This window comes from Macaca nemestrina, chromosome 20, assembly GCF_043159975.1.
Source record: "Macaca nemestrina isolate mMacNem1 chromosome 20, mMacNem.hap1, whole genome shotgun sequence".
In the NCBI taxonomy this organism is placed as follows: Eukaryota; Metazoa; Chordata; class Mammalia; order Primates; family Cercopithecidae; genus Macaca; species Macaca nemestrina.
This window is the reverse complement of record NC_092144.1, coordinates 20340983-20365323: the sequence shown is the minus strand read 5'-3', so window position 1 is coordinate 20365323 and position 24341 is coordinate 20340983. Positions and strand designations below refer to the sequence as shown.

General features: G+C 38.6%; 1 protein-coding gene across 19 annotated transcripts in view; it reads right to left on the bottom strand.

The window, feature by feature from the left end:
- Window positions 1–1189: 1189 nt before the first annotated feature.
- Window positions 1190–24341, bottom strand: part of LOC105499785 (zinc finger protein 429) — a 66036-nt gene continuing 42884 nt past the window's right edge. For 18 of the 19 annotated variants that reach the window (XM_071086638.1, XM_071086646.1, XM_071086647.1 and 15 more), the window contains 3 exons: window positions 12852–12978; window positions 12251–12346; window positions 1190–3215 (listed from right to left, as the gene is read on the bottom strand). In XM_071086638.1, the coding sequence (XP_070942739.1) occupies window positions 1417–3215; window positions 12251–12346; window positions 12852–12978 (2022 nt within the window). In that variant the 3' untranslated portion in view covers window positions 1190–1416. The remainder of the gene's footprint in view (window positions 3216–12250; window positions 12347–12851; window positions 12979–24341) is intronic. The other variant, XM_071086650.1, reaches the window with a different exon arrangement.

The window sequence follows — 24341 nt, the reverse complement described above, 5'->3', positions numbered from 1 at the left end:
TAAAAATACAAAAATAAAAAATAAAAGAATTAACCAGACGTGCTGGTGTATGCCTGTATTCCCAGCTACTCAGGAGGCTGTGGCAGGAGAACTGCTTGAACCCAAAAGTCGAAGTTGGCAGCAAGCTAAAATCGTGCCACCGCACTCCAACCTGGGCAACAAAGTGAGACTCTGTCTCAAAAATAAAATAAAATAAAAAGTACAATTTGAATATGACAGCAAAATATCTTCTACTCTCTTAACAGTTATATACAAATAATTTAACAACTTTAGTTTTGGATTATTTTCTATACTCAGCACTTTAATGTTTGAAATGTTTGTGTCTTAGTTATTCCTACTGTAAATTCTGATATTTATATAGACTCAATTTTGAATTAAATATTTTTTATACATATCGCATATGCAAAAATATATCTTAATATAAACTCTTCAGTGTTTTCTAAGGTACAGTTTTTGGGAAAAAAAGTTTTTTCAAATTTATTACATTTGCTGGATTTTTTTTCAATATAAATTTTTGATGTTGAAGAAAGTTGGGGCAACTGCTTCAGGGTTTTCCTCTAGTATAAAATGTGTACACTAAGATCTGTGATACAAGTAAATGCACTATAACCCGCTTTACATTTGTAGTGTTTTTCCTCAGAATACATAGTCTCCTTCACTTTAAAGGCTTATATTTTCTACAAGATTATTTGACAGTAATTGCACTTACAATGCTCTAAGTATCAACTCTCTGTTAAGATGTGAGCAGATATTAATGGGCTTTTCCACATTTTTAAAATTTGTATACCTTTTTTCAGGTATAAATGCTTTTCTATGCAATAAGGTGTGAGCATTGGTTAAGAGTTTTGCCACATTCTTCACATTTGTAAGGTTTCTCTTCTACTATGAATTTTCCTTTATTTATTTATTTTTAATTTTTTTAGATAGAGTCTTGCTTTGTCACCCAGGCTGGAGTGCAGTGGCGTGATCTCAGCTCACTGCAACCTCTGGCTCCCCAGTTCAAGCAATTCTCCTGCCACAGCCTCCTGAGTAGCTGGGACTAGAGGCGTGCGCCACCACATCCAGCTAATTTTTATATTTTTAGTAGAGATGTGGTTTCACCATGTTGACCAGGCTGGCCTTGAACTCCTGACCTCGTGATCCACCCGCCTTGGCCTCCCAAAGTGCTCGTATTACAGGTGTGAGCCACCATGCCTGGCCTATGAATTTTCTTTTTTTTTTTTTTTTGAGACAGTCTGGCTCTGTCGCCCAGGCTGGAGTGCAGTGGCACGATCTCGGCTCACTGCAAGCTCCGCCTCCCGGGTTCAGGCCATTCTCCTGCTTCAGCCTCGCGAGTAGCTGGGACAACAGGCGCATGCTACAACGCTTGGCTAATTTTTTTTTTTGTATCTTTAGTAGAGACGGGGTTTCACCGTGTTAGCCAGGATGGTCCCGATCTCCTGATCTCGTGATCTGCCCACCTCGGCCTCCCAAAGTGCTGGGATTACAGGCGTGAGCCACCACGCCCAGCCTATGAATTTTCTTATGTTGGGTAAGTCTTGAAGACCGGGTAAAAGCTTTGGCACATTCTTCACATTTGTAAGGCTTCTCTCTAGTATGAATTTTCTTATGTTGAGTAAGTCTTGAGGATCGATTAAAAGATTTGCCACATTCTTCACATTTGTAGGGTTTCTCTCCAGTATGAATTTTCTTATGACTGCTAAGGTTTGAGGAGTGGGTAAAAGCTTTGTCACATTGTTGACATTTGTAGGGTTTCTCTCCAGTATGAATTTTCTTATGTTGAGTAAGTCTTGAGGACCGGTTAAAAGCTTTGCCACATTCTTCACATTTGTAAGGTTTCTCTCCAGTATGAATTTTCTTATGTTGATTAAGTCTTGAGGACAGGATAAAAGCTTTGCCACATTCTTCACATTTGTAGGGTTTCTCTCCAGTATGAATTTTTTTATGACTGTTAAGGTTTGAGGACTGCTTAAAGGCTTTGCCACATTCTTCACATTTGTAGGGTTTCTCTCCAGTATGAATTCTTTTATGGCTAGTAAGGTGTGAGGACCGGTTAAAAGCTTTGCCACATTCATTACACTTATAGGGTTTCTCTTCAGTATGAATTCTCTTATGTCTAGTAAGTGTAGAGGAACAGGTAAAAACTTTGCCACATTCTTCACAGTTGTAGGGTTTCTCTCCAGTATGAATTTTCTTGTCTTGAGTAAGTGTTGAGGAACAGGTAAAAACTCTGCCACATTCTTCAAATTTGTAGGGTTTCTCTCCAGTATGAATTTGTTTATGTCGAGTAAGTCTTGAGGACTGGTTAAAAGCTTTGCCACATTCTTCACATTTGTAGGGCTTCTCTCCAGTATGAATTGCCTTATGTTTAGTAAGAGTTGAAGACCAGTTAAAGGCTTTGCCACATTCTTCACATTTGTAGGGTTTCTCACCAGTATGTATTCTCTTATGGCTAGTAAGGGTTGAGGACCGGTTAAAGGCTTTGCCACATTCTTTACATGTGTAGGGTTTCTCTTCAGTATGAATTATCTTATGTTTAGTAAAGGTTGAGGATATGCTAAAGGTTTTGCCACATTCATCACATTTGTAGGGCTTCTCTCCAGAATGAATCCTTTTATGGGTAGTAAGGGTTGAGTACCTGCTAAAGGCTTTGCCACATTCTTTACATTTGTATGGTTTCTCTCCAGTATGAACTCTCTTATGGTTAGTAAGGGTTGAGTAGTGGTTAAATGCTTTGCCACATTCTTCACATTTGTAGTGTTTCTCACCAACATAAATTCTCTTATGGTTAATAAGGGTTGAGGACTGATTAAAGGCATTGCCAAATTCTTTACATCTGTAGGTATTCTCTCTAATGTGAATAATCTTATGTTGAGTTAGTTGTGAAAGCATGCAAAATGATTTGTCACATTTTTTACATTGGAAAGGTTTCTTTCCAGTAAGTCGTGTCTTATATCTATCTGAATTTGAAAATGCATAAAATACTTTTACATATATATCACAGTGATACATTTTGCTCTGGGTAGGTGTCAAACATTGGTTAAGTCCATTATAATCTCCTTTGTATAGTTTACAGTCACCTACAGTTTTATAGCCTTTTCTTAATTGTAAGTTCTCAGGTCCACATTTATCATATCTCCTCAGTGTCACTTTTTTGAAAGAATCTTTTATGTCTTGCTCTGGCCAAAAGTCTTCAGCAAAATGAGAACATATAACTAAAAAAAAAATTAAAACGACAAATTACTTCACTTACTAGACTCAGATATATATACTTCACAAACATAACCTCTAAAATTATACAAACTACATAAGCAATACGGCATAGCAAAATACCAGACTCTAATTTCTTCATAAAAATATAAATGTAACAAAGACACACTAACCAAAATATATTTGTGGATAACTTGTCAATAAGTTATATGTGTGCAATGCCCCAGGTGAGTACAATGCAAAGAGTCACATAGAATGAAACAAATTTCTGTTACATATACCCAACACAGCTCTTCCTGTTCCCCAATAAAACACAGTGCCTGTGGCTGGGCGCGGTGGCTCAAGCCTGTAATCCCAGCACTTTGGGAGGCCGAGACGGGCGGATCACGAGGTCAGGAGATCGAGACCATCCTGGCTAACATGGTGAAACCCCGTCTCTACTGAAAAATACAAAAAACTAGCCGGGCGAGGTGGCGGGCGCCTGTAGTCCCAGTTACTCGGGAGGCTGAGGCGGGAGAATGGCGTGAACCCGGGAGGCGGAGCTTGCAGTGAGCTGAGATCCGGCCACTGCACTCCAGCCTGGGCGACAGAATGAGACTCCGTCTCAAAAAAAAAACAAAAAACAAACAAACAAAAAAAAAAACACAGTGCCTTTGGAAGTAAATTGCCAACTCCTGGTTTTGCTTTTAAATGACAAGAAATATATTGGCACATACATCTTTATTTCTGGCTTCTAGGATATTATCAGATGCTGAATTTAGTTTCCCACAACATAAAATGCTGAAAGAAATGGTGGTATACTTTGGTCAGGCGTGGTGGCTCACGCCTGTAATCCCAGCACTTTGGGAGGCCAAGGCAGGCAGATCATAAGGTCAGAAGTTTGAAACCAGCCTGGCCAACATGGTAAAACATTGTTTCTACTAAAAATACAAAAAATTAGCTGGGCATGGTGGCAGGCACCTATAATCCCAGCTACTCGGGAGGCTGAGGCAGGAGAATCACCTGAACCCAGAAAGCAGAGGTTGCAGTGAGTTGAGACTGCACCACTGCATTCCAGCCTGGGCAACAGAGCAAGACTCTGTCTCAAAAAAAAAAAAAAAGAAAGAAAGAAAAGAAATGGTGGTATACTCTGCAATGACAGTTTGAGTCTGCTGAGACCAAAGGTAAAAAATGTTACAGAGTGGAGCAACTGCAGTACCACAGACAGGGAACAGGTGTAGCAAGTGATTACTATTAGGATGAAACATGAATATACTTCTTTAAAAAATAAAAACAAAGTTTCAGACAAGACACATCCTAACAACATATTTGAGAGACTGCAAGAATCTCTAACCAAGACAACTGATTTCAGACTATGCCAGGACAAAGCTGCATTAGCAAGACTGTGAGAGAGAGCTTTTTTTTAAATGTCCAAATCTGAATCAAAGATTACAATGTATACAAAATATTAAGGCACCATGGCCCCACCAAAAAATGTATAAAATTTTTAGAAAGCAAAATCATTAAAAAATGAGATGTAGAGATTAATATTTAAAATTTAAGATAAATTGAGTAACACTAAATGAGTAAAATAGGAATATAATCTACTGAAAATCAGAAAAACGAAGATAAAAATATTAAAATTATCACAAAAAAATTGTGGAGATAAAAAATAACTGAAATATTATCAAAAAAATAAAAATGAAGCTCAACAAACTAGGATACACACAGAAGATATTTACAACAAAACATATATAAACATAATTGTAAAAGTCACAGACAAGGGAACCTTAGAAGCTGCAAGACAAAAGTGATGTGTCATTTGTAAGCATAGTCTCATATAAAAAATTAGTGAATTTGTCAGCAAGAATATCGCAGGTCAGAAGTAAATTGTGTGATATTCTCAAAGTCCTGGGGAAAAAAACAGCTGTCAAGTGAATATAATACAGTCAGCAAAACTGTCCTACCAAATAAAAAGTAAAACACATTCCAAAATAATCAAATCCTGAGAAAGAATACTGGCATGGTATATACTCTATATAGAGCCTATACATCAAAGATACTGAAAGGAGTTCCTGCTGTTAAAAATAACATGATACAAGAAAACAACACATAATCATATAAAAATATGTAACTTTGTGGGAATGATATGCACATACACAAAAATAAAATTCCTTAAAATTCTTTATTCTATTTTTTACCTTAGAATTATTCCTTAGAATATTTTTATTCCTTAGAATTATCATAATGGTGCACAAAACATTTTAAATTATCTAAAAGTTGAGAGATAAAAACATAGAAATTATTATAGAAATCTGTTAATGAATATACAACATAAAAAGATAATCAGTAACATGAATAACAAAGTTGAAGGCAGATGTAATGAGGAAGAATTTTTGTATGCGACCGAAGTTAATGTTTTACCAAATTAAAATATAGTTTTATTGTTGAGAGGCTTTAGGTAATACCAAAGGTACCACAAAGAACACATCTGTAGAGACAGACACACACACACAAAGAGAAAGAAGTGAAAGCATATCAATACAAAAATTAAAAAGATACAAAGCAAAACAGAGAAAATGATGGACAAAGATACAAAAATCAAATAAAACAATAAAATAACGGTGTTTTTCTTTCAGAAAATTATTTAAATATATATAAATTTAACTTTCCAATCAAGAGACATATTTTCAATAGATTTATAAGAAAAATTTAAAAAATCAAGATCCATCTTGCCTTTCTACAAGAGTCACAGAAGATCTAATGATAAAAAAAGACTAAAAGTGGCAAGATGGAAATATAAATTTCATGTAAATATTAGCCAAATGAGAGAAGTCAAAATAATATCACACAAGCTACTGTGATATTTTATATGTAAAATATACTTAAAGTTTATTTCAAAAACTGTCATATTTTATAAAATGTACTTGAAATCAAAACTCCAAAGAGACAAAGAACAACACTAAACAATACTAGATTCATTCACTGGGAACCTATGACAAATTTGTACATGTGTATGTCTGGGTGCATGTGTGTATCTCGCTTGAGGGTTCCCAATATGTACAGCAAATACTGACAGAATTGAAGAAACACATAGAAAGCAATATAATAAGCATAGGATATTTCAATACTCTACCTCCTGTAATAATAAGACAAGATAGAACATTAGTAAGGGAACAGAGGACTTGAAGGTAATATAAAACTATTATTCCTAACAGAGGTATAGAGACCACTCCTAAACAACATCAGGATACACACCCTTCTCAATTGCTCACATAATATTTTTCTTGCTAGATCACCTGTTAGGCCAAAAAAGAAGTCTTAACAAATTTTTTAAAACTGAAATCTTATGGATTACTTTCTATGACCAAAACGGAATGAGAGTATACAACAATAAGAGGAAAAACTAAAAAATTCAGAAATATATAGGAATTAGGTTACAGTGAGCCGAGATCACGCCACTGCACTCCAGCCTGGGTGACAGAGTGAGACTCTATCTCAGGGAAAAAAAAAAAAAGAAATTAAGCAACACACTCTTGAGCTCTTGAGCATGCTTAGTTCAAAGGTTTAAATAACTAATATTGTGAAGATATTCATACTACTCAATGTAAATTTACAGATTTAATGCAATGTTTTCCAAATTTCTCATTGCACTCTTGAAGAAATAGAAACAGCAACCACCAAAGTATAAGAAATATCAAGAGACAGACAACAAAGTACCCAACAATCTTTTAAAAAAGGAACAATGTTGGAGGAATTACAGTTCTTGATTTCAAACCACATTACAAAGCTACAGAATTAAAACAAATTGGCATGAGTATCAAGGTGAAAAAGTAGACTAATCAAATAGAATGCAGCACATATATAAACGTTCACATATATGATCACATGAAGGGTCATTTTCATACCCATTATTATTGTAACATTGTTACTAAAGCCCATGGGTTGAACCAATGCAAATTTCTATCAGCAACTTATTCAGTAGATATAATTTGAAATATAAAAATAATAAAATATCACCCACATTTGAGAAAGCAGGAAATACTCTTAACAACCATAAAGATAAAGCTCAATGACATTATGTAAAATGAAATGAGCCAGCCACATGTTTGGAGAACATAAACATTCAAACCATTATTATAGAACAACTAGGCTTAACAGACTCGTACAAAACTTTCCAGCTGAGGCCGGGCGCGGTGGCTCACGCCTTTAATCCCAGCACTTCGGGAGGCCGAGGCGGGCAAATCACGAGGTCAAGAGATCGAGACCATCCTGGCTAACACAGTGAAACCCCATCGCTACTTAAAAAAAAAACAAGAAAACAAAAAAACAGAATAAATTAGCCACGCATGATGGTGGATGCCTGTAGTCCCAGCTAGTCAGGAGACGGAGACAGGAGAATGGCGTGAACCCAGGAGGCGGACCTTGCAGTGAGCTGAGATTGCACTACTGCACTCCAGCCTGGGTGACAAAGCGAGACTCCATCTCAAAACAAACAAACAAACAAACAAAAAAACTTTCCAGCTGAAAGCAAGAGACTCTCTCCAGTCAAAAGCAAAATATCCTTATTTGCACCTGGTGTATTCTGTTAGGACACGAATCAAGTCTTACTAAATTTAGGAATAATGGCTGGGTACAGTGGGTCATGCCTTTAATCCCAACACATTAGAGACCAAGGTGGAAGAATCACTTGGAGCCAGAAGTTTGAGACCAGGCCTGGGCAACATAGTGAAATCCTGTCTCTACAAATAATTAAAAACTGCACTAGCCAGACATGGTAGTGCATGTCTGTAGTCTCAGCTACTCAGGAGGCTGAGATGGAAGGATCACTTGAACCCAGGAGGCTGAGGCTGCATTGAGCCAAAATCATGCCACTGTACTCCAACCTGGGTGACAGAGTAAGCTCCTGTCTCAAAACAACAAAAAATAAAGTTTAAAAGACCAAAATTACACACTATGTTTTCTGGCCAAAACTAAATAAAACTAGGAACTAAAAGCAAAAGTAAAACTGGAAAATCCAAAAATATATGAAAATAAAACATGCTCTTCAACATTTTCTTGCTTAGGGGTCAAAAATTTAATTTTTCAAATATGTCAATACAAGATACAGTGATAAACACATTTAATATAATCCCTAAACAATCCCAATAGCACAGTTTTTTACAGAAATATTGTTTCAAATTGTAAAATTTGGTCATAAACTATAGCCAAACACCCATGAAAAAGAACAAAGAGGAATTAGACTTTTTGATTTCAAAACATATTAAAAGCTACAATAACAAAAACGATGTGGTACTGACAAGACAGATGAAAGATGAAACAATAGAATACAGCACAGAAATAAACCCTTCTGTATATGATCTTCCACAAAACTGCCATGAGCACATAATAGAGAAAATAAAATCTCTTTAAAAAATAATATTGGAAACTGGATTCTCAATACAGCCTAGCCAACATGGCGAAACCCCATCTCTACTAAAAATACAAAAAAATTAGCCAGGTGTGGTGTCACATGCCTGTAGTCCCAGCTACTCTGGAGGTTGAGGCAGGAGAATTGCTTGAACCCAGGAGATGGAGGTTGCAGTGAGCTGAGATGGCACCAGTACACTCCAGCCTGGGCAACAAAGCAAGACTCCGTATCGAAAAAAAACACTGGTAAAATAAAGTTGGATCCTTTCCTTGAATCATATACAAAAAACATTTTAAATACTTGGACATTAAAAAAAAAAAAAAAAAAAATCCCTTAGAAAAAAATATAGAAGAAACACAGGACATTGGACTTGGCCGCTTTTCCTTAGACACATTAAATGCATGAGCAACAAAGAAAATTAAAATTTAACTGCACTAAAAATTTTCTGCACATCAGAGAAAACATTCAAGAGTGACAATGTCTCTTAGGAAATGGATGAAAATGTATGCAAATCACATGTGATATGATTTAATATTCACAACATATAAACATCTCTTGAAACTAAAAAGTTAATGTGATTTTAAAATGGGAAAATAATTGAACTAAGTTTTCAGCAAAAAAGATACACAACTGGAAGAAAAGCATTTAAAAAGAACACAAGATCACTAATTTGTAGAGATATGCATGAAAATCACAATGAAAAACAAAATCACCTCACATCCATTAAGAATGGCAACTGTAAATTTTTTTAAAAACACCAAATCTGTTAATGATGCAATGAAAATGAAACCATGTTGGCCGGGCGCGGTGGCTCAAGCCTGTAATCCCAGCACTTTGGGAGGCCGAGGCGGGTGGATCACGAGGTCAGGAGATCGAGACTATCCTGGCTAACATGGTGAAACCCCGTCTCTACTAAAAATACAAAAAACTAGCCGGGCGTGGTGGCGGGCGCCTGTAGTCTCAGCTACTTGGGAGGCTGAGGCAGGAGAATGGCGTGAACCCGGGAGGTGGAGCTTGCAGTGAGCCGAGATCACGCCACTGCACTCCAGCCTGGGAGACACAGGGAGACTCCGTCTCAAAAAAAAAGAAAATGAAACCATGTTGACTGCGGGAAACAAGAATGCAGCCATTACTTTAAAATGTTATGTTTCTCAAATACTTAAAAATGAAAAAAAAAAAAAAAATAGGACTGGGCAAGGTGGATCATGCCTGTAATCCTAGCACTTTGAGATGCCGACACAGGCAGATCACCTGTCAGGAGTTCAAGACCAGCCTGGCCAACATGGTGAAACCCTGTCTCTACTAAAAATACAAAAATTAGCCAGGTGTGGTGGCTTATGCCTGTAGTCCCAGCTACTTGGGAGGATGAGGGAGGAGAATCTCTTGAACTCGGGAGGCTGAGGTTGCAGTGAACCAAGATTATACCACTGCACTCCAGCCTGGGTGACAAAGTGAGACCCTGTCTCCAAAAAAAAAAAAAAAAAAAAAAAAAAAAATTCCTCTCACATAGAGGCATCTTCGCTCTTATGCTTTTAAATTTTTTAAGGATTCTACTTTCCCTTCAGTGATCTTTGTTCAAGCTTACAGTGAGAGCCAAAGCCCTCTTAATGGCATATAATATACTGCATAATCTGACCACTTTTTCATTGCTTTGGGGGACACACAAGTATCTGCCTAATTTTGAAAAACTCTTTGTTAAAGTACTTTTTAGGTTGTCTTTTCATATTATGTCTAAAATGTTTGAGAGTAGTGGTTTCTGTTCCAGTGGTGTTTTTTTGTTAATTTTTCTGCACAGTCCATTATGTTTGTATTACTATAGTCTTGAAATATAGTTTGACATTATAAAGTATGACGTTCTTTTGCTTTGTTCTTTTTCCTCAAGATTGCTTTGGCTATTCAAAGTTTATTGTAGTTTCATGTAAAGTTTAAAATTGCATTTCTGTGGGGGAAAAAAAAAAACACTGAAATTTTCATTGGGAATTCATTGAATCTATAGATCACTTTGAATAATATGGTACTTTAAAAATATTTATTGTTTCAATCCATAGACATAAAATATTTTAAAATTTATGTCTTTTCTAATTTCTTTCATTGATATATCTTTAATCGTAAATACTTTTTACCTCCTTGGTTAAATTTGTTTTCAGAAATGTATTATTCTAATGCTATTGTAAATAAGATTGTTTTCTTTCTCTATCACATAGTTTAAGTGTATGGAACCACAACTTACACTTGTATGTTAATTTTATATGTTAATTTTATATACTGACGGCATTTATTAGACAGGTTTTAATGTATTGTTTATGGTTTTTTAGATATAAGATTATATAATCTACAAACAGCAACTTTTTACTTGTCTTCAATTAAAACGCTTTTTGTTTGTTTGTTTTGAGACAGAGTCTCACTCCATCACCCAGGCTGCAGTGCACTGGCACAAGCTTGGCTCATTGCAACCTCTGCCTCCTGGGTTCAAGCAATTCTCCCTGCCTCAGTCTCCCAAGTAGTTAGGATTACAGGCGCCTGCCACCACACTTAGCTAATTTTTATATTTTTTACTAGCAACAGGGTTTTGCCAAGTTGGCCAGGCTGGTCTGGAACTCCTGACCTCAGGTGATCCAGCTGCCTTGGCCTCCCAAAGTGCTGGGATTATAGGTGTGAGCCACCATGCCCAGCCTATTTTCTATTTTTCTGACTAATATTTATGCCACATACTTCCAGTGCTATTATTAAAAGAGGCATTAACAACGGGTACAATACAGTTTTGCATTGGTGTCTGTGAATTTGAAGCAGCAAACACCTCTTCAATTTTTATAAACTGGCCTCACGAGGTAAGGCTCTTTCATTGGGTCCCCAGGGTGCTGGGATGCCCTATGGGTTTGTAGTAGACAGAGGGCGTAGCCTGGTCACAAGGCTGCAGGGTCTGCACTAGGGTCCACCTTTAGTTGGCTTGTTACAAGGGGCTTTGGTAGATGCTAATTCCCATTTTATTTTTTGACAAAGTAAATATTCTTCAGTACTTTGCGCTGTAGGGCAGTCACTAAGACAGGTGTTTTTTTGTTGTTGTTGTTGTTTTTGAGATGGAGTTTCGCTCTTGTTGCCCAGGCCGGAGTGCAATGATGCCATCTCAGCTCACTTCAAACTCCGCCTCCCAGGTTCGAGTGATTCTCCTGCCTCAACCTCCTGAGAAGCTGGGATTGCAGGCATGTGACAGCATGCCAACATTTTTTTTTTTTTTTTGAGTCTCGCTCTGTCGCCCAGGCTGGAGTGCAGTGGCGCGATCCCGGCTCACTGCGAGCTCCACCTCCCGGGTTCACGCCATTCTCCTGCCTCAGCCTCCCGAGTAGCTGGGGCTATAGGTGCCCGCCACCACGCCCGGCTAATCTTTTTGTATTTTTAGTAGAGACGGGATTTCACTGTGTTAGCCAGGATGGTCTCGATCTTCTGACATCGTAATCCGCCCGCCTCGGCCTCCCAAAGTGCTGGGATTACAGGCGTGAGCCACTGTGCCAGGCTGAAAGTTTTTTAGAACACAGTTTTTCAGAAAATATTTTCTTTGAAACATAGCTTCCCAAATCACATTGTAAGGACTGGCTTTCTTTTTGGCCTTGGGACCTCTCATCTGTGTTGTCTGTTGTATTCACTCTCACCTACCTGGGGGTTCATCCACCATTTCATATCGCTTCATATTCCAGGGTTCTTTTTCTTTCTCTAGACAGGTGATTAGGTCTGGCTTAGAGACAGTAATACCTGTTTTATTAAAAATAAAGAAGATGAATCTTGCTTATATTCTGTAATTACCAATTTAGTAATGTGCTCAGTAAAGAGGATGTAGTACAATATTCTAGTAAATTAATCCCCAAATACCAATTTATAAGAGAAATTTCTAAATCTTTAGAAAATATTTTAAATTTGTAGGTTCTTAATTTCATTGACCAGTACTACTTAATAAAATATCGATTGTGACAATTAGATTTTAAGGTGTAGGCAACGATATTTTAGGCCACTAAATTCCTGAAATTATCACTAATCAAGAGTACATAATACAAATCAGCTCAGGAATATGGAAAGTTCAAGTGAAGATAAAACATCTTGAAGAAATTCTTTTCTACAAAAACAAATCCCCAAACTTTTCTTAAAAACAGGAATCTGAAACTCATTTATGCAAAGCATAAATTACCAAAAAACACTCTACAAAGAGGAGAAATGAAACATTTAGGGTATATTAGGAATGGTGTATTGAAGTTATTCTCACCCAGGAAGACCAGGTTTCTGTAGTTCTCTAACATCACATTTCTATATAAGTTCTGTTGTGCTGTGTCCAGGCACTGCCACTCCTCTAGAGAGAATTCTACGGCCACATCTGTAAATGTCAATGGTCCCTGAAACACACACACACACACACACAGGGAGAGAGAAAGAGAGAGACAGAAACATATTTACCAAGTGCCCATGGGTAGACTTCTTTATTTAATTCAAGGTGAAATGAGAGAGAAAAGAGAACTGCTTCTCACTTACACGACTGAAATTATTCAATAAATTAATTTACAAACAGAAATATTCTCTAATATATTCTCTAACTTTGAGAAAATAGTGTCATAAGATCCACAACATCAGTGTACACATGACATTTTTCTAAATGATAGAGTATAAAATTAAGGGCATGAACACAAACATATACATTTTTGAGTGCTATGTTTACATCTTACAGAATGAGTTGTGTATTATATTTTTCAGATCAAAAAGACATGTTGAGTTAGAATTTATCTCTCACATTTTAATGTATTCAATGAACTGAAGGTTTTGTTAATACAGTATTTTTTCAGAAAATCCGGAAAAAAGTCTGAGTTGCTGAATTTCTAACAAGCTCACCAGTAATGCCAATGTTTTTGGCCCAAAAAGAATATTTTGTCAAACATCCAGTAAATGAAGGAACCTGTGTTTTTCCCAGTTTTTCTGCATTGTAAACAAAGATGAGAGCTTTCATTTTCCAAAGATAGACATATGCAAAGAAAACCTAAGGAAGAAGGGCAGCTGCCAGATTAAATGTGATGGCATCCGCTGCATAAAGACAGTTAATAATAAAGAAAAAATAATCAACTCTATAGTAAAACAGTCTGTCAGAGAGTTCTTTAACCAAGTGAATCATTAACATCAACTGCACTAGGACAAATTTTTATGATGCACTGGTACACACAGAAAGACACAGCCTCACTGATGTGATAGTGCTACCTAAAAGTAAATTATACTCTGAATTTAACCATAAAGAAACATCAGTTTTATTCAAAGTTTAAGATATCGATAACTCATGGGTTCTGTAATTTTTTTTTCTTTTTTGATACGGAGTCTTGCTCCGTCCCCCAGGCTGGAGTGTAATGGCACGATCTTGGCTCACTGCAACCTCCACCTCCTGGGTTCAAGCGATTCTCCTGCCTCAGCCTCCACAGTAGCTAGGATTACAGGCACCTGCCACCACGCCTGGCTAATTTTTGTATTTTTAGTAGAGATGGGGTTTCACCATGTTGGTCAGACTGGTTTCGAACTCCTGATCACAAGTTATCCAACCACCTCGGCCTCCCAAAGTGTTAAGATTACAGGTGTGAGCCACCATGCCCGGCCAAGTGTTCTGTAATTTTTAATAGTGATTTAAAGTTGTCTTTTTTTAGCACTCTAGAGAACAAGTACCTCCTAATATATATATATGTCTATATATATTTGGAATTTTCTGGGTAATAAATGCCATCCTGTTTAAATAAGCATTTTTAAAATCCTGTTCTGTGTAAAGCCAATGGAGAACACAGATAGACCCTCAACATTACATGTTCTCCATCTCTACTGAGGAACCCACCTTTCCCCAATTGAAACCTTGAGTATCCACACCTCATGTTTCACAGCCACAAGGGAACATTTTTAATATTGCAGATTAATTTATAATCTTGGTGAGAACTCTGCATGGCATATAAAAAGCTATGATGTAGAGAATGTACAGAAAGATCTGGTACGTAGGAAGGAAATATTTTTCAGAGACCCCTGACTATCATAAAAATTTTTAAAAGTAGTTAAACTCATTAGGGAGGAAAAATACAAGTAGAGAAGTAAAGGCTTGCAAGTACTAAACGCAGGACAGTCCAGGAGGCAGAGTGGACAACTCTTGATCTGGGACATCATTAGCTGAAAAATCGCCATTTATTCTTCTTTCTCCAATTTCTCTGAAATTCCCACTCAGATAAGATTCTCCAAATAAATTACACCTGCATCTTGAGAATATGCCTTTTAAAATGTCAGCAGCACCTGTTTACCTGCTACCACCACACCCTCAGGCAGAAGAACCAAGACTTGCAAAAAAAAGTCCACTCATTTCTGTTTTTTATAATAAAGGAGATTTAGAAACAATGCACTGCTCCATGGAGATACATTTCTTCTTTCCTGTCCTCAGGTGCCCTCCCCTGCCACAGACAACAGCAGTTTCTGCTACAATATTGGTAATATGGACCGCACTGCCCTGCCCCTACCAAACCCAAACAGAATAGGCCCTGTAACCACCCTTTAGTGCAAAGGTGAAACTTAACTCTCATGGATGTGTTTTGAAGCTTTCACACTTGATTCTGGCCTCATCTTAGAATCACATGAGATGCTTAATTAAAACAACATGGATGCTTCTACTTGAAAGTAGTAGTAGTAGACAGGGTTTCACTGTGTTAACTACTACTTGAAAGGGCACAAGTAAACAGATCTTTGCAAATTGGCCATGGAGTCCTAATTAGAAACCTCAGTTGATAACCACTTGGCAAAGCATGGGTGTTGGCCGGGCACAGTGGCTCACTCCTGTAATCCTAGCACTTTGGGAGGCTGAGGCAGTGGATTTGCCTGAGCTCAGGAGTTTGAGACAAGCCTGGCCAAGATGGTGAAACTCCATTTCTACTAAAATATAAACAAAAACCAGCCAAGCACGGTGGCAGATGCCTGTAATCCCAGTTACTCAGGAGGCTGAGGCATGAGATTTGCTTGAACCCAGGAGGTTGCAGTGAGCCAAGACCATGCCACTGCACTCCAGCCTGGGCAACAAAATGAAACTGTGTAAAAAAAAAAAAAAATTCATGGGTGCACATGAATACAGCAAGTTCTTAGAAGACCTATAAAGAGATGTCGATTCTGACACAATGGTAGGAGACTACAACACTCCACAGACACTTAGATCATTGTGTTGCGTGAATTAGGAGACTGGAGAGACTGATAGGTAGAAAAGGAGGATTTTATTGAGTGCACTTAGACCCAGTGGATTAACATCCAGAGACTAGGCCTAGGACAAAGACAAATTTAACTTTTACATGCACTTCTGAAGGGGGTGGGCTAACTTGAAACAAGCCTACAGTGGCACAAAGCATAGTGGTGTGAAACCAAGGATACAGAAACAGAAAAAAACCAGTTAATCATACTATGACAGGTTCACAACTCAGGCTTATATATGACTCTTGCTATGCGGCCCAGATGGCTGTTATCTAGGCTTGCTCCAGTGCCTTGCAAGGGCTTATCTCATAACCTTCACCATGGTGCCTAGGTGGCTACAATCCAGGCCTGCTCAGGCATCTCATGACCTTCACTGTGCTGCTTAAATGAAAAACAGAACCATAAGAAAAAGGAAAATTTGTTTCTCTTCTCCCTATGTTGAGGGAATGCTGGGAGAATCTCCAGAGCACATTCTTTTGAGCCCTGGCTTCTTAGATAGTGTTACCAAGACTTTTCCTGGGTGTGGGCTGTGCCTGTTACTGCCTCTGGGATAAGTCAGCCTAATACAGGAAAGCTTGTTTTTCTTTTTAATTTAATTTAATTTTATTTAATTTCCCACCTCAATTGAGGCAGAAAATTAACAAAGATATCAGAACCTAAACTCAACACTTGAGCAAATCATTCTAATAAACATATATGAAACTCTCCATCTGAAACCAACATAGTATATGTATCTTTCTCATCACCATGTGTCACATACTCTAAAATTCACCACGCAATCAGAAACACAATAATCCTCAGCAAGTTCAATAATCCCAAAATCATACCAAATGCTCACTTAGGTCACAATTTGATAAAGATATAATTCAGGGCTGGGCATGATGGCTCATGCCTGTAATCCCAGCACTCTGGGAGGCTGAGGCGGGCAGATCACGATATCAGGAGATTAAGACCATCCTGGTTAACACAGCGAAACCCTGTCTCTACTAAAAATACACACACACACACACACACACATAAAATTAGCCAGCCATGGTGGCACACGCCTGTAGTCCCAGCTACTCAGGAGGCTGAGGCAGGAGAATCGCTTGAACCCAGGAGGTGGAAGTTGCAGTGAGCTGAGATGGTGCCATGCACTCCAGCCTGGGTGACAGAGTGAGACTCTATTTCAAAAATAGAAAAAAATATATATAATTTAATACAAAGAAAAACACTTGAAAACATGCAATTACATGAAAATTAAACAACCTTCATCTGAATGACTTTTGGTAAATAATGAAATTAAGGCACAAATCAAGAAGTTCTTTAAAACAAATGAGAACAGTGATACAACGCACCAGAATCTCTCCAACACAGCTAATGTGATGTTAAAAAGGGAATTCATAGGACTAAATGCTCACAACAAAAAGTTAGAAAGATCTCAATTTAACAACCTAACATCATAAATAAAAGTGTAAGAGAAGTAAGAGCAAACAAGCCCCTAAGCTAGCAGGAGACAAGAAATAACCAAAATCAGATCAGAACTGAAGGAGATTTAGACATAAAAAGTCATACAAAAGATCAAGAAATCCAGGAGTTAAATCTTTTAAATAAATCAATAAGATAAACCACTAGGCAAGATTAGTGAATTAAGAAGAGAAGATTCAAATAAACACAATAAAAAATGACAACGCCTGTAATCCCAGCACTTTGGGAGGCTGAGGTGGACGGATCACAAGGTCAGGAGATAGAGACCATCCTGGCTAACACGGTGAAACCCCTTCTCTACTAAAAATATTTTTTAAAAATTTGCTGGGCATGGTGGTGGGCACCTGTAGTCCCAGCTACTCGGGAGGCTGAGACAGGAGAATGGTGTGAACCCAGGAGGCGGAGCTTGCAGTGAGCCGAGATCAAGCCACTGCACTCCAGCCTGAGCGACAGAGCAAGACTTCGTCTCAAAAAAAAAAAAAAAAGAAATGACAAAAGGGTCATTACTACTGACTCCACAAAAAATACAAATAACTACTGAAGTCTACTATGAACATCTCTATGCACACAAACTAAAAAAATCTAAAAGAAATGGATAAATTTCTGGGCAAATACATTCTCCCAATACTAAACAAAAAGAAATTGGAGCCCAGAACAGAAAAATAACAAGCTCCAAAACTGAATTAGTAAATAGCCTACCACTCAAAAAAAAAAAGCCCAGGACCACACAGATTCACAGCTGAATTCTACTAGATGTACAAAGAAAAGCTGTCATTATATTTTCTAAAATTAGCTGGCATTATACTTTCTAAAACTATTACAAAAAATTGAGAAGAAACTCTTCCCCCGCTCATTATATAACAGCATCATTCTGATACCAAAACCTGGCAAAGATAAAACAAAAAAAAGAAAACTCAGGCAAAAATTCTTCATGAACACTGATGCAAAAATCCTCAATGAAATACCGTAATATTGAATCCAGCAGCACATCAATAAGCGAATCTGCTATGATCAAGTAGGCTTTATCCCTGGGATGCAAGGTTGGTTTAACATACGCAAGTCAATAAATGTGATTCATCACATAAACAGAACTAAAAACAAAAACTACAAGATTATCTCAATAGATGTAGATAAAGTTTTCAATAAAATTCAACACTCTTCATGTTTAGAACCCGTAACAAACTAGGTATCGAAGGTACATACTTCAAAATAGTAAGATACCTGTGACAAATCCACAGCCAACATGCTGAACAGATGCAAGCTGGAAGCATTTCTTCTTTAAAAACTGGCAAAAGAAAAGGATGACTTCTCTCACTACTTTTATTCAACATAGAATTGGAAGTCCTGGCCAGAAGCAATCAGGCAAGAGAAATAAATAAAAGGTATCCAAATAGGAAGCAAGGAAATCAAACCAACCTTGTTTGCAGATGACATCATTCTATATCTAGAAAACCCTACAGTCTTGGTGCAAAAGCTCTTTAGACTGAAAAACAACTTCAGCAAAGTTTCAGGATACAAAATATATGTACAAAAATCAGTAGCATCTCTGCACATCAACAACATCCAAGCCAAAAACCAAATCAAAAAAACAATTCCATTCACAACTGCCACAAAAAGAACAGAATATCTAGAAATACAGCTAACCAGGGTGGTGAAAAGTCTCTATGACAAGAACTACAAAACACTTCTTAAAGAAGTCAGAACTGACACAAATCAAAAACTATTTTATGCTCATGGACAGAAAAAAATCAGTATCATTAAAATAACCATACTGCTCAAAGAAATATATAGAAATAATGCTATTTCTATGAAACTACCAAAAACATTCTTAACACAACTAAAAACTATTTTTAAATTCATATGGAACAACAAAAAAAGTCCAAATAGCCAATGCAATCCTAAGGAAAAAGAACAAAGCGGCTGGGCACGGTGGCTCACGCCTGTAATCCCAGCACTTTGGGAGGCCGAGGCAGACGGATCATGAGGTCAGGAGATTGAAGCCATCCTGGCTAACATGGTGAAACCCCGTCTCTACTAAAAATATAACAACAATAATAATAATAATAGCAGGGTAGAGTGGCACATGCTTGTAGACCCAGCTACTCGGGGGGGCTGAGGCAGGAGAATTGCTTGAACCTGGGAGGCAGAGGATGCAGTGTGCCGAGACTGCGCCACTGCACTCCAGCCTGGGGAATAAAGTGAGACTCTGTATCAATAAAAAAAAAAAAAAAAAAAAAAAGAACAAAGTTGGAGGCATTGCATCACATTGCCCAACTTCAAACTATATTTCAGGGCGACAGAAACCAAAGCAGCATGGTACTGGTAAAAAGCAGACTCATAGACCAATGCAACAGAATAGAGAGCCCAGAAACAAAGCTGCACATCTATGACGATCTGATATTCGACAAAGCTGACAAGAGGAACGTAAGAAGAATGTTGTTTAATAAATGGTGCTAGAATAACTAGCTAACACTATGTAGAAAACTGAAACTGCACCCCTTTCTTATACCATACACAAAAATATACTCAAGATGAATTAAAGACTTAAATAAAAAATACTGTATGTTGACCTAGGAAATACCATTCTAGACATAGGAACTGGCAAAGTTTTATGATGAAGGTACCAAAAGCAATTGCAACAAAAGCAAAAATTGATGAATGGGACCTAATTAAACTAAAGAACTTTTTCACAGCAAAACAAACAAACAAATAAAAAACAAAAAAAACCAGTCAGAGTAAACAGACAATCTACAGAATAAAAGAAAATATCTGCAAACTATGCTTCTGACAAAGGTCTAATATCCAGAATCCAAAAGGAACTTAAACAAATTTACACGAAAAAACAAGCAACCTTATTAAAAAGTAGGCAAAAAACATGAACAGATGCTTGTCTAAAGATATACATGTGGCTAACGAGCATTTGATGAGTATTTCTTTCTTATTACTAATAAGTAGAGAAATGCAAAGAAAAATCACAATGAGATACCATCTCACACTAGTCAGAATAGCTATTATTAAAAAAGTTTAAAAAAAAAGGCCAGGCGCAGTGGCTCACACTTGTAATCCCAGCACTTTGGGAGGCTGAGGCAGGTGGGATCACTTCAGGTCAGGAGTTTGAGACCAGTCTGGCCAACATGGAGAAACCCTGTTTCTACTAAAAATACAAAAATTAGATGGGCGTGGTGGTGCGCACCTGTAATCCCAGCTACTAGGGAGGCTGAGGCAGGAGGCTCATTTGAACCCAGGAGGCAGAGGTTGCGGTGAGCCAAGATTCTGCCACTGCACTCCAGCCTGGCGACAGAGCAAGACTCATCTTAAAAAAAAAAAAAAAGAAGAAAAAAATGACAGATGCTGGCAAGGTTGTGGAGAAAAGAGAATGCTTATACATGGCTGGTGAGAGTGTAAATTAGTTCCACCATTGTGAAAAGCAGCGTGGCGATTCCTCACAGGACTAAAAACAGAAGTACCATTTGACCCAGCAACCTTCTAATTGGGTATATATCCCCAAAAATATAAATTATTCTACCATAAAGACATATGCACATGCAAGTTTACTGCAGAAATATTCACAATAACACAGATATGGAATCAACCTAAATGCCTATCAATGGTAGACTGGATAAAGAAAAATATTGTATGGCTGGGCACGGTGGCTCATGCCTGTAATCCCAGCACTTTGGGACGTCGAGGCAGGTGGATTGCCTGAACTTAGGAATTTGAGACCAGCCAACGCCACATGAAAAAACTCCATTTCTACAAAAAATAGAAAAAGAAAAATTAGCCAGGCATAGTGGCACGCACCTGTAGTCCCAGCTACAGGGACTGCTGAGGAGAAGCTAAGTTAGGGGAGCTGAAGTAGGAGTATTGTTTGCAGAGCTGAGGTGGAAGGAATGCTTGAGCCGAGGATGTTGAGGCTGCAGTGAGCCAACATCATGCCACTACACTCCAGCTTGAGTGACAGGGTGAGACCCTGTCTCCCCAATAAATAAAATATAGTATTAAAAAATATAGGCCAGGCACAGTGGCTCATGCCTATAATCCCAGCACTTTGGGAGGCTGAGGCGGGTGGATCTCCTGAGGTCAGGAGTTTGGGACCAACCTGGCCAACATGGTGAAATCCCGTCTCTACTAAAAGTACAAAAATGAGCCAGGCGTCATGGCGGGCACCTGTAATCCCAGCTACTTGGGAGGCTGAGGCAGGAGAATCGCTTGAACCTGGGAGGTGGGGGCTGTAGCAAGCAGGGATCATGCCTCGGCGACAAAGCGCGACTCCATCTCAAAAAATAAAAGGAAATAAAACAAAATAATTTTAAAAATAAAAATATATATGGTGGCAGGGCACAGTGGTTCATGCCTGTAATCTCAGCACTTTGGGAGGCTGAGATGGGCGGATCACTTGAGGTCAGGAGTTCGAGAAAAGCCTGGCCAACATGGCGAAACTCTGTCTCTACTAAAAATACAAAAATCAGCTGGGTGTGATGGTGCATGCCTGTGATCCCAGCTACTTGGGAGGCTGAGGCAGAAGAAATCGCTTGAATCTGGGAGGCGGAGGTTGCAGTGAGCCCAGATTGCAAAACTGCACTCCAGCCTGGGTAACAGACCTAGACTCCATCTCAAAAAATAAATAAATAAAATAAAATAAAATAAATGTGTGTGTATGTGTGCGCGCGTGTGTGTGTATAAAATATATATGGTATATAAACATCATGGAATGCTGTGTGGTTATTAAAAAAAAAAAAAAGAACAAGATCATGTCCTTTGCAGCAACATGGATGGAGGTGAAGCCCACTATCCTTAGAAAACTAATGCAGAAACAAGAAACCAAATGCATGTTCTCATTTATAAGAGTTAAATAACAAGAACACATGGACACAAAGAGAGGAACAAGCACTGAGGCCTACTTGAGGGTGGAGGGTTAGAAAGACAAAGAGAATCAGAAACAATACCTGTTTGATGCTATGCTTAGTATCTCAGTGACAAAATAACCTACACCAAACTTCCATGACACAATTTTATCTATATGATAAACCTGCATGTGTATCCCTAGAACAAAAATAAAAGGAAAAAACTTGATTAGTTCGGGAGAGTGCTATGTAGGTGAAAAGACTGGTTTGTGCTACAGATAGTAGCCCAGGTGGGGCTGTACTGATTTATTTCTAGGTCCATGGAGGCAGGTAAGATTATGAACAGGTGGCCCAGAACTCTTTAAGTAGGTGGAGAAAAAGAGGTTGCTGCTAGAGATTGTGTCTGGGAGTAGGAACATTCCAGGAGACTTGTACACACTTTTGTGCATTTCTGGGAAGAAACACTGGGATCAGAAATGCTGTGGTGAAGTTCCTGAGGATGGTGCCTCATTCTGGGAGGGATGTGGACATGTCAATGTCTAGAGGGTGTGTGAGTGGGTGGGAATCCCGTGGTGGCACCTGTGGGAAAAGAGGGTCTATCATCAGAGATCGTTCCAAGTTTTCATCCTTTCTTACCCTAAGAAGACACCTGGAATCACAAGACAATGGACAGTGTAATGGCCTGTGTACAGGAGAGCACAGCCTCCCATTCCCAGACACCCAGAGTTGTATTCCAGGCCAGGCCTCCAAGATATCTTTTTTTCTGGTACTGAATCTGTAGTTCTCTAAGAATCGAGCAATTCTCCAGCACCAACTCATTGTCTAACATTTGAATTCTGACACCACCCAGAGTCAGCACAGACCCTGATTCAGGGCTCGGTCCCCACAACATTGTTCTCACTGCAGATGCCAGTCGCAAACCCCATGGGCCCATCTATGCTTCTGAGCTTTTTAAAAATTCAGGACTTTCAAAACCTCTTTGAAGTGTAATAATTGGACAGAGCTACTCACAGAACTCAGCAAACACTGTAGTTATGTTTATCAGTTTATTATAAAAGATACAATCCAGGAGAAGTCAAACGGAAGAAATGCATAGGAAAAGGGAAGAGGTGGGAAACTAAAAAGCACATGGATAATCCTGGAAAACAGCTGTGATTAATAAAATTCTCTATCCTTTGGGTGCTCCAGAAACATGGAGCACATGGAAAGAAACACCCTTCCCATTAAGACTTAGATGGTGCTCTCTGTTCTTACCTGTCACATAAGCCAGACATAGACTGAACATTTTCTTCTTGCTCTCATAAAAATATTAGCTGAATTTGTCTTCAGTGGTAAAAATAAAATACTTCTGTCAGAGGCGTATAAAGCAGAGCCTATTGGGCTGCATTCCCAAAGAGTTAAGGCATCCTTTTTTCGGGGGATGGGGTGGGGGGGACGGAGTCTTGTTTCTGTCACCGAGGCTGGAGTGCAGTGGCGTGATCTCAGCTCACTGCAACCTCTGCCGCCCCGGTTCAAGTGATTCTCCTGCCTCTGTCTCCCGAGTAGCTGGGATTACAGGCGCCCACCACCATGCCCGGCTAATTTTTGTATTTTTTTTTAGTAGAGATGGGGTTTCATCATGTTGGTCAGGCTGTCTCGAACTCCTGACCTCATGTGATCCGCCCGCCTCAGCCTTCCAAAGTGCTGGGATTACTGCTCACGGCCCACAGTTAAGGTATTCTAAGTCGTGTAATAAGATAAGAGCTTGGCACAAAATACAGGTCATAAAGACCTTGCTGATAAAACAGACTGCAGTAAAGGGGCCAGCTAAAACCCACCAAAACCAAGACTGTCCTCACTGCTACACTCCTATCAGCGCCATAACAGTTTACAAATGCCATGGCAACATCAGGAAGTTACCCTATATGGTCTAAAAAGGGGAGGCATAAGTAATTCACCCCTTGTTTAGCATATAATCAAGAAATTACCACAAAGTGGTCAACCAGCAGCCCTCTGGGCTGCTACGTCTGTGAAGTAGCAATTGTTTTCTTCCTCTGTTTTCTTAATAAACATGCTTCCACTTTATGAACTCACCCTAAATTCTTTCTTTTTTTTTTTTTTTTTTTTTGAGACGGAGTCTTGCTCTGTCGCCCAGGCTGGAGTGCAGTGGCCGGATCTCGGCTCACTACAAGCTCCGCCTCCCGGGTTCACGCCATTCTCCTGCCTCA